The 11,400-nt window shown below is 34.3% G+C and overlaps 2 protein-coding genes across 2 annotated transcripts in view; one reads left to right on the top strand and one right to left on the bottom strand.

Annotated features, from left to right (window-relative positions):
* LOC108570890 (ras-related protein Rab-2) overlaps nt 1–598 on the bottom strand; it is a 21,190-nt gene extending 20,592 nt beyond the window's left edge. Inside the window, exon 1 of the mRNA XM_017932820.1 lies at nt 454–598. Coding sequence (XP_017788309.1) covers nt 454–499 — 46 coding nt within the window. The 5' untranslated portion in view covers nt 500–598. The remainder of the gene's footprint in view (nt 1–453) is intronic.
* Nucleotides 599–1,330: 732 nt separating this feature from the next.
* On the top strand, nt 1,331–9,501 carry LOC108570885 (tyrosine-protein kinase Abl). Its single transcript, XM_017932814.1, has 16 exons — nt 1,331–1,703; nt 2,470–2,623; nt 2,797–2,906; nt 3,022–3,320; nt 3,403–3,544; nt 3,662–3,792; nt 3,942–4,204; nt 4,716–4,887; nt 4,966–5,221; nt 5,287–5,409; nt 5,575–5,710; nt 5,947–6,074; nt 6,505–6,716; nt 6,806–7,875; nt 8,031–8,537; nt 8,623–9,501. Exons 1-16 carry the CDS (start codon nt 1,577–1,579, stop codon nt 9,131–9,133), a joined length of 4,341 nt encoding a protein of 1,446 aa, XP_017788303.1. The 5' UTR covers nt 1,331–1,576; the 3' UTR covers nt 9,134–9,501.
* Nucleotides 9,502–11,400: the final 1,899 nt, after the last annotated feature.

Here is an 11,400-nt window from a genome sequence, read left to right as displayed (position 1 = left end):
ATATTAACAAGCAAAAGTTCAACAATAAATTGCATTTATGTAATAAACAATATTAAAGTAAACAACGCAACGTCCGTACTGTAGAAATAATGCATACAAAAAATTCCTGATTATAGTACATAATAACACAATTCTAATGGATTACATGCAGCCTATAAGAAATCGGATATGAAATCTGTTATTAACGTAAATAAAAGAATACATCTTTCAAGTTGACAAAGTTATCATACAATAAAAGCTGTGCACAAATAATTTATTGAGAAATATTTGATTCTTAATACTAAATGCCATTGGAAAATAAGCGCATTATAATTTTTCAGAGTACCGTACAGTTTGCGAATCAAAAATATTATCGTGGAAAGAAACGAAAACAATAGATTCTGTCACGGTCGACGTAGTAAAGAATGTAAGAACCATTTACCATGCACTTCTTGAGAAAGATCAAATAATTACCTGTATCTCCAATAATGATGTACTTGAAAAGGAATGCGTACGACATTTTTCAAAACTACGAAGTTAACAAAGTATCTACACGAGATGCGAATATATTAGAAAACAGAACTTCACTTTTTTGACTGTCTTATCTCTTCTGCTTCAGCATGACGTCACTAAATCGCTTCGGCAATCCTCGGGATTTTTCGTATTATTTGTAATAAGTTCGGGTTCCGATATAGCGCTGCCGTCGCTTCAGTCATCGACGTATCTTTCGAGCGTTGGCTGTGTTCCAAAACCATAGAACTTTCTAACTTAATACCATAGACACATTATTAAAATATATATTATACAATTATATACGATTATAATACAATAAAATATAATTGATAATTTGATAATTTGAAAATAAATAATATTCCTGTTTCCTTATATCCTATAATTCTGCTCTTCTTTATGTTCGGTATATTTAACTATGTTACTAACAAATATTACTAAATTGTATAAATAGTGCCTTTTCGTTTATACTTTATTTAATGATAGGAAAAATAACAAAATGTATGAATTAATCAAAAACACTTTTGCAGAGACAAGTATAATTATAAATTTGTAAAATTTATTTTGAAAATGATATGCCACTGAATCTTCATTTAATTACAACAGGTATACTTGAATTAAGCCTAAATGTTGAGTACTTCTTCTAATAAATACAAATGTTTACAAGCAAATGAAATAAAAAAGGGAAATAAATAACAAAGAACATAGACTTTGGATGATGTTATCGGTCAACAAAGCTGTTAGCCAATGAAATCTTTGTCCAGAAAATTGACTGTCCAATGAGGAAACAGAAATGACTCTGGTGGTAAGTAAAAGTAGTAAACAGTACGGTGCGAATCGAGCTATCGTCGACGTCGAAGCTGTCAAACATGGCGAGAATGTCGATCTTGAGTGCTGGTCAAAAATGTGAATAGAAGGTTCGCGTTGTGGTGAGATTCGTGAATCTCGGGTGTTCTCGTCGTCGGCAGAGGCCGGCGAGAGATGCGATCGAGCGTTAGACTGTCAGGCCGAAAGTGAATGTGCCGAGTGAACGGCCCCGGCAGTTTTGCGGCCGGGATTAATCTAAGGGCATGCCAATTCGGGAACTATGGGTGCTCAACAGACTAAGGAGAGAATTGTTCCTGCCGGCTCTGCTGTGCGACAGATGCGCAAACAGCCAAGGAACCTTAAAGAGTCCCGTCTTGTCGGCTCCAATATATTTACGGAGCACAGCGGTAATTCCTTCTCTTATTTTCCTACTCTCTCGCTTTTTATCTCCTATTTCTTTCTTACTTCCGCCCCTTTTTTCACATCTCTCCCTTGCACTTTCTTTCCCTCTCTCTTTTAGTTTCTCTCTTGCGTTCGTGTACTTTACTTGCTTTGCACCAGATCCCGAATATAAAAGTTTACGAAAAATAAAAAGAAAATTGCAAGTAATGACATGCAAAAAAACTAAGTTAAAGACTAATTTGGTTATATAATTAGTACATACACGTACGCATATGCATATTTATGTAGTTTCTTCATTAAATTAATGACTAATTATCAATTTTTAATTATAATATTGCTAACAAAGTGAATCTATTGTTAAATTACTTGATACTCTGAGTTACTTTTCATTTGTTACAGTTTGGTTGTACATGCTCTTAGAATCCATGTGTATTGAACAATTGTATCTGTTATTTAAAAAATAATTTAATAGTTGAGATTACAATTGTTAACTTATAGTTAACTTATTGTTATATATATATATAGGAATACATGGAATCATAAAGGAAATAATTCAGATATTTTCAATAGGCATTGCTTTGTTGAAATAACATGTTAACATTATGTATTAACAGACATTTCATAGCATATTTTGTTAGTGAAAACTAAGTACAAATTCTTTTTTAAAGATAAAATGCAGAAGATAAAAATATTGATGTTAAGTTTTATTAATTAAGTTTCTTACATTAATTTGTAGTCATATGCATACAACAGTATTATGATGTTGTGCAGAAGCTCTTTTACAAAGCAGACCGCTACCTCACATTCCGGCATTACCAGACGGCGATCCTCCAAATGGGTCCGGCATTCAGCCAATTTCACAACAAGTGAATATTCAACAGCATACTGGTGTTTCTTCTGCAGGGCTTCTGGAAGCTGCAAACAGGTAAAATTTTATTTTTTACTCTTTATTAAACTCTTCCATTATAGAATACATAAACACAAGTATCTTATACCTCAATTTCAAATACAGAAATATATTTAAAATACAAATATAATAATTTGTGCATAGAAATTTACCATATAATTCAAATTGCAATATTTATATGTATTATACAGGTGGACCAGTAAGGAAAACCTATTAGCACAGGAGGAGGATGATCCCCAACTATTTGTTGCTCTATATGATTTTCAGGCAGGTGGAGAAAATCAGCTCAGTCTTAAAAAAGGTAATGTTTTGTAGTGTAATATGTATGAAAATCTACATTGGCAGAAATATATAGTCATATCTGTATTATATTAAAGAAGAATTTGTGACATTTATTACAAATTATTTACATTCAGGAGAGCAAGTTCGTATTCTAAGTTATAATAAAAGTGGAGAATGGTGTGAAGCTCATTCAAGTACTGGTCAAGTGGGATGGGTTCCTTCAAATTATGTCACCCCAGTAAATTCTCTGGAAAAACATTCTTGGTATCATGGAAGAATATCCAGGAATGCTGCAGAGTATCTTCTAAGTTCTGGTATAAATGGTAGCTTTCTGGTTCGTGAATCAGAGAGCAGTCCCGGTCAACGCAGTATTTCTCTGCGGTATGAGGGTAGAGTTTATCACTATAGAATTAATGAAGACAGTGAGGGGAAGGTATAAAATTGTATACATAATGCCAACAATGAAATTGTAATATGTGATGTAAGCATAGTATTATGAAACATTCATATTTTAGATGTTTGTCACAACTGAAAGCAAATTTAACACTCTGGCAGAATTAGTACATCATCATTCAATGCTTGCTGATGGTCTAATCACACAACTACTTTATCCTGCACCAAAGCACAATAAACCTACTGTTTTTCCACTTAGTCCAGGTATGTAAAAAATAATAAAAACTGGAGAAGTATATTTGTAATAAAGTTTCATTGTATAAAATTTAAATTAATTATCGCTTGTAGGTTCTAAAGTTTATTAAAATTATTACGTTTTAGAACCAGATGAATGGGAAATTAATAGGACAGACATAGTTATGAGGCATAAATTAGGTGGGGGGCAATATGGAGATGTCTATGAAGCTGTGTGGAAGAGGTACAACATGACTGTTGCTGTAAAAACATTGAAGGTAAAGATTTTTAATGTAGTAGTTATAATTTTGATATAACAATGTAAAATATGCAAATATATCAAATTTTTATATGAATTCGAAAAATAAATTGAATATTTTTACATTATATTACATAAGGAAATACTTGGAATTCTTATATTTTATAGGAGGATACAATGGCTCTAAAGGACTTTTTGGAGGAAGCTGCAATTATGAAGGAGATGAAGCACAGGAATCTAGTTCAGTTATTAGGTGTATGTACTCGGGAGCCGCCTTTCTATATCATTACAGAGTTTATGAGCAAAGGGAATCTGCTAGACTATTTGCGGAACGAAAGCAAACATCAAATCAATGCTGTCGTTCTGATGCATATGGCTACACAGATTGCCAGTGGAATGAGTTATCTGGAAAGCAGAAATTTCATTCACAGGTATCATTTTTGAACATTTTAGAATAAACACATTTTCCTGTTTTATATAGCATACATACCAACACATTTTCTTATGAAAACGAAAGTATTTTTATTGATAGTTCCCTATGGTAAATAATTTTGTTATGCATTTCAATTATTATATATTTTCATTTTTTGAAATGCTGGGGGTAACTCAAATATTTTTTGCAAGAGAAGCATTAAAAGGAAGTAACAAGTAAAGTACATCAAATGTAATGTTCACTTTTCCACATAATACATATCAACAAATTTTTATAGCTTTAAGATATGTGTTATACCAAAAAGTAACCGTTACATTTAAAGCACTTTTCTTGTAACTAGCTGTTTTTAGGGCGCGATTTGTAGCATCACAAGGATCACTGAAGAAACGTAATAGCAGATTATATTCCGAACAAAAACGTACATTCAGTTAGTTAGGAGAAATTTTTTTAAATTTCATCGTCCTCTCTTAAGAAACGAGCTCGCGTTAACATCGCGACTTTCGAAACAGAGATCTAGCGGCTCGAAACTGCCTAGTGGGTGAAAATCATCTGGTGAAGGTCGCAGACTTTGGCTTGGCCCGGTTGATGAGAGATGATACGTACACGGCTCACGCTGGAGCGAAGTTCCCTATAAAATGGACTGCTCCAGAAGGACTAGCATATAATAAATTCTCCACGAAGGTAAAATAACATTATTTTTATTATAACATAATTTTTTATGGTTTCTCATTCCTTAAATTGATCATATTATACTTGTAGTCTGATGTATGGGCATTTGGTATCTTACTCTGGGAAATAGCAACATATGGCATGTCTCCATACCCAGGCGTGGATCTAACAGATGTCTATCACATGCTGGAAAAAGGCTACAGAATGGAATGTCCTCCTGGATGTCCACCGAAAGTATATGAATTGATGCGCCAATGTTGGCAGTGGTCTGCTGCTGACCGACCTACTTTTAAAGAGATTCATCATTCTCTTGAAAATATGTTTCAAGAATCTAGTATTACCGAAGGTAAAATGACGTAAGTAAAAATATATTATATATATAAAAAATGCATATGAAAATTGTTATTGTAGAAGTTGAAAAACAGTTACAAGGAGGAGGAGAAATTCCCTTACTTTCATACAAGAAATCTCAAACTGGTAGTACAGGAAACATCCATGGGCTTGTTCTAGTCTCTGAACCATTACCCTCTTCAGGTACATATGTAGGAGATTTATAGAATATTATTATCTTGTAATAACATAGTTATTGCTAGTTGTGGAGATAATTTTCTCAAATTAGATCATACTTTATTTTACTTGACTTAAAAAAATTAAATTTATCAGTAATAAAGATAACTATCTTCTATGTATGTGTTATAGATACAACTAGCTCAGTAACAAAGCTAAGTACATTCACAGGAGGTCTTTCAAGCAAGAACAATAGTAGTATAGTTCAAATGAGGCGTTCTACGAATAAAAAGGGAAAACAAGCTCCAGCACCTCCAAAAAGGACGAGGTATGAAATTTTTTTATTTTCGGTGTGACGAAACCTCAATTATTGCATATCTATCATTATTAAATCAATGATTCAATATTGATTTAATATACAATACACATATGTGGAAAATGCTTTAATTATGATATTACTGCTGTAAATATGCTTTAAATGAACTTTCATCGCATAAACGAGGTTTCGGGCACCGACAAATGATGATTATATGGTGATACGATAACATAACGATTGGGTAACAGCTTGCTGTCGTCGTGCAGTTCGTTCCGCGACTCTGCCTACCAAGAGCAGGATACTCAAAACACTGAAACGAACACCATGACTCTCGACGATGCCACGGATCTAAATGGTATTGATAAGATTCTCGAAGGTATTTTCATTCTACTTTAATAGAGCGTACTGATACGTGCACGTACTGCTTCAGTTTCCTACCGTAAGCTCTATATTCAGCTTTTTATGCTCGATTCTCTCTGCATCTATGTCCTTTTTTTATACTTAGTTGAAAGATTAAAATTGTATAATGAACCTAAAAGTTTCAAGAACGAATTTATTTTGACACTTCCTTTTTTATTATGTTCTTACTAATTTACTTTTATTAATCTAATAAAACATTGAAGATTAATGAAGTACTAACATGAAAAAAATTTAATATTTACAAAGGAAGATTTATTTTTAATTGTCAAAACATACTGTTTGTATTTCGTTACTTGAGCTTACGGAACTTGTTCGCTCTCAGCGAAAGGACTCTAAGCAGAAAGAGAATATGTACCGGTACGGTTTGTTGTTAAATGGGAACTCAGGTATTGCGCGAGATCTCGCGACGATGGCTCAAGGAACGATTGCTGCAGGAGGCTGCGAAATCGAGGAGGATGGAGAGGGTTCTCAGGGTACGGCGGAACCAAATTTCATTTCTCAACCATCGACGTCCCCGGAACCTATACCTGGCTTGGCCTGTTCTCAAAAGCAAATTAAGCCAAGACCTTATCCATCAAAGGAACCATTACCACAAAAGGTATGTTTTTAAAAGAATTAAATTGATATTTTACGAAAATTTTTAAACGATATGTCATTTTATGCGAAATTTATAAAATTGATTTATAGCTGGTACAAGTGGGTGCATTAGAAGTACAGAATGTAAAAAGAGCAATTAATCGTTATGGTACATTACCAAAAGGTGCTAGGATTGGCGCGTATTTGGAATCTTTGCGTCAGAGTGGTATGCCATCTAATCAAGAAACTACCACAGTAGCTTCTTCCATGACACCTGGCACAGTGGAACAACACGAAGCTTCGATCGATAATTCACAACACAGATCCCTTTCTCCTCGTCAAAGCAATTTACGAAATCAACCTCAAATGACTCGTAGTAATTCTTCAAGCGGTGTTGTTAATACTTATCAACCTCCAAATTCACCTCGTGGCCGAGTAGTAGCTGTAAGAAAGGGTAATCAGTCTGACGGTGTTGGTCTAAGAACTTTTCGGGTTTCGAGTAACTCCAATTTTCGTACTGCCAGTCCATCGAGATCCGTTCAACCATCATTAGCTGATTTAGAGTTTCCTCCTCCACCCGCGGATTTACCACCTCCTCCAGACGAAACATTTTCCGGCCCCGAACAGGCTGAACTTCCACCTCCTATTTCTTGCACTGAAATTTCTCAAATGAGAAATTCTCCTTTGTCAATAAGAAAAGCAAAAAGTACAGATTGGCGTGCGAAAGACGACGAAAGTGAACAACAAGAAGACAGAAACGACGTTAGTAACTCAGAACCTTCCGTGAAAGAAGCATGTTCGAGGTTTGGAGTTAATCTGAGACGCAGAGAAACTCAAGATAACATATGTAGAAACACTGATAATAAAAGGACGGGGTTTAAGCCAAGGATAGAAACAGTCGAGCCCGCTGCACCGCCAGAAGAAGCACCACCACCTCCTCCGCCACCCCCACCACCAGTTTGTGCGAATGTGCTTCCTGATAGCTTTGAACGCAAGCCTGGAATGAAAGAGATGTTGGAATTGAAGCTGATAAATGAAATTAAACAGAGTGCAGAAACGAAGCATGGTACAACTACGAAGAAAACTGGAGTGACAAGTAGTACTCCATCCGCACCCCTGGATCCAGCATCACAACTACTTTCGGAACTTTGTGCCAGTTTTAACATGGATTCTGGACAGAGGTACGTAAAGTTTAAGAATTCTACATTGTATCATGTAAAATTTTAATATTTATATGTCATACAGGGCGTAGTAAATGTTCGAACCATTTTTAATTATATTTTTTATTACTTTTTAAAGCATATATGTGTATTCTATATTCTTTTCACCGTGATAGACATACTCAAAATGAATACGCCGTATCAACTTTAAAAACTAATGAGGCAATTCAAGATCAGCAACATCAAATTCATAATGCTCATAAGGATTCATCCGTGTCCTCGCCGGGGACTGAGTCCATACTCTCCAGTGGAAATGTTGGTTTTAAGTTGAAGAGAGTAGACAAACGGAATAATCCGCAAAAAGAAGAGACATCTGACGGACAAATAATCGATTTCAAGGCCAGGCTTCGAAAAGTTGAAAACGCGGAAAAGGAGAAATCCTTAGAGGAAAAAAGTACGGTCACTGAACAATCCTCAGAGTCAGAAGAACAACAAGATGATAAGCGTAGAAGCACCGGTAGTATCAGCAGTTTAAAGAAACTATGGGAAAATAAAGAATCCTGTGACAGTCAGCCTCATAGTCCAAAACTCAGTGTTAGAGGATGTAGTGGTAAACAGGAAACCCTTGATCAAACAGAAGATTCACCAGAGGATCATAGTGGAGCCTCAACTCGTAGTCAGAGGTATATAACATTATTTTTTATACAGTTTTATATATTTTTTTATTGATCTTTAAATGTTAACTTTTTGAATCGCCAATATTTGTAGTTCTGGTAGTAAAAGTGATGCTAGACTATGGCCACCGCCTGAACCAGAGAAGCCAGTCGTACCAGCAAAGCCGCTAAAACCATTGTGTTCTTCGACGAAACACTTTGGCTCTTCAATCTATGCAACACCAAACTGTACGAAGTCTCAACACACCGAAGATGATCTTAGTAAACAGAACACAGATTCAAGGACCGCAAAACAGATCGTGTTGGAGCTTTCGACGTTAATCGAGAGCAGCGTATTAAATTTGAAAAGTAACTCAACGATAGTAATGACCAGTTGGATCCAGCTCTCAGACAAGGTAGGGCTGTTACACGGAATGTGCGCTAACCTCGCAGACAGTGGTATTGCACCACATGCGCGTTTTCAGTTTCGGGAACTTCTTGCTAGGTTAGAGCTTCAGGCGCGTCAGCTTCGTGCAGCTGGCACTCGAAATGTCGCAGAGAATACAAGACTTCTCACTGACCTCCAAAACACGATAAAAGATGTCGTCAATACCGTGCAAAGATAAACCAGAGAAATTAACAACGTGTTTTCCGCCTCCACCCTTGTTCTCATCCTCATTTTCATCCAACACAATTTATAATGCTCGTGTTTATTAGTCTGTCAGAAAAGATTTTGGACATCTTTGAAAATCCTTACGAAGTCCTACATCGGACTTGTGTTTATCTTTTATTTTTTATGCTGAGTATTAAACAATGTTGTGGCCCCTACCCCATTTTATTTAGAATTCGTTTAAAATATTTTCCTTGTGTAGAATTTGTTATGCTGTTCTATTGCAATACTTTTCTTAAAGATGACTCGTTTGGAGTCCAAGTTTTGCTCCCGGAGAGAGTGCACGAAGCCAAGGATGTTTAAGAACAAGGCCTCAAGCCGAACACGGCCTCAATTAAATATCGGTTTGATGGAAAAATAAGAAAAAATCTAAAATTAAAGTACTAAATTACAAAAAAAAAATACAAAAAAATAAAAAAAACAGAAGTATTTCGATTTCCATCAATACATTTCTTAATATAGACTGCGATTAGCTATTTTCGTTCGAGTTTAGAAATGTTGTTGTAATAAAAGTATTATTCTTTTGATATGGAGAAAAAAGACCATATAGTGCATAAATGTAATTCATTTATATTTTGTATGAATTGAGTTTTGCCAAAAAGAAATGTATGAATTCTCAAAGGCAAGGTGAATCTAGGAGTATAATAAGTACATAAGGGTTAAATGTACTCTGGTTCCTTAAATTTTTTGAATAATAGTTTTAAACTGATAGAAAAAAGACGAGTAATCGCAGTTTATCGAAACGAGAGAACATATATTTACCTTATGAATACAGAAAGAAATACTTTTTGTACACTGGGCACTTGGTTCTTCTTTTTGTAAATTAATTATGATTATTTTTACGTCGATCCAACATGTATCTTGTATAAGTGAAGCTCTACGTGAATTATACTCGTCCGTTATACGATAAATGTGGTGATTATAGTTGTCGAGTAAAACGTCTCGGTGTTCTTTCATCGAACTTTCTTGCGCCGTGCTTCGTAATATTGTACGCAAAGTCTTAGGCTAGATTATACATCATAAGTGCGAAAACTTTTAAGCGAGTAAACCATTTTAATGCGTGAGAGGATGTAACAATTTTTGTATTTGTATAGAGTAAGTCGAATAACAGGTATGCTTAATGATACAGTAAAACTTTGATTCGAGAAACTAATCAGAAGAATACTCTTAAATTGATGGACTTTTCGATTAATCAACCCTCATTCTCTTATTTATGTGATGACAATTTTAATTTTATTTCTAATTCGTTCAATTTATTATTTTTTTTGTACCGTATTTTAAAAGTAATATATTTATCGATGTATTTCATTCTTAATACGCATACAAAATTCTATTGCTTTTGTTTTCATACTTAATGTAACTATTTCTGACGCAGTAACTATACTAAGTATGTATTATTATAATGTGTATTTTAGATATATTACAATTTACCAGCCAAAAATTTAATACTTATCAACCGCAAATGATAATTATATTAGTATAAGTATTTAATATTTGAATAATCGGAAGTTCGATCAAGTATTACAATAATCAAAAATCAAATTTATATATGATCGAATACAATCGAATACATCAAGGTTTTACTGTATATATTTGTGTAAATCAGCGGGTGTAATTAATCAAATTTCGAAGCGTTTTGTTTTGTCTGCGTCACGGCGTAGACGTTCTTCCACAGAGCGCTAATAGGAAACAAGGACTCCGGATACTTTTTGAAGAACTCTTAGAGAAAAACAAAAACAAACGATTTTATAAGAACTTGTTTTAAATGAGTATTACTATTTATTTCACTCTATTTATCAATCTTTTATTATAGTGTAATTACATTCTAATTCACAATCAATTGCGAATGAATGGATTAATTAAAGCTCAAGTGGTTGCAATAAGTATGTTGATCGAATCCAAATTGCATTTACAATTTTAACAGTGCTTTTAGCCTAGTTTTTAATTTATTAAAATCTTTTAATACATTTAAAAATATTAATTTAATATGATTTCCAACTTATTTTAGTAGTCTTCCATGGAGGGTCTCCGGAGTCTAAATTTTTTTTATTCGATCACTTAAAAATAAGAAATATGCAACGAGAATGAAAATGCCACTCGATTCGTCAGTCAAGCCGTTTTTTCTTGTAACACTGCCTACATTATGGCTACTAGAATACATCGATCGACAACGCTAGTTACACGAACCGGAATTTCTCTCCTTTCGGTCCGATCACCCAATCT

This window comes from Habropoda laboriosa, unplaced genomic scaffold (assembly GCF_001263275.1).
Source record: "Habropoda laboriosa isolate 0110345459 unplaced genomic scaffold, ASM126327v1 scaffold90, whole genome shotgun sequence".
NCBI lineage: Eukaryota > Metazoa > Arthropoda > Insecta > Hymenoptera > Apidae > Habropoda > Habropoda laboriosa.
This window is presented reverse-complemented; position numbering and strand designations above follow the sequence as displayed.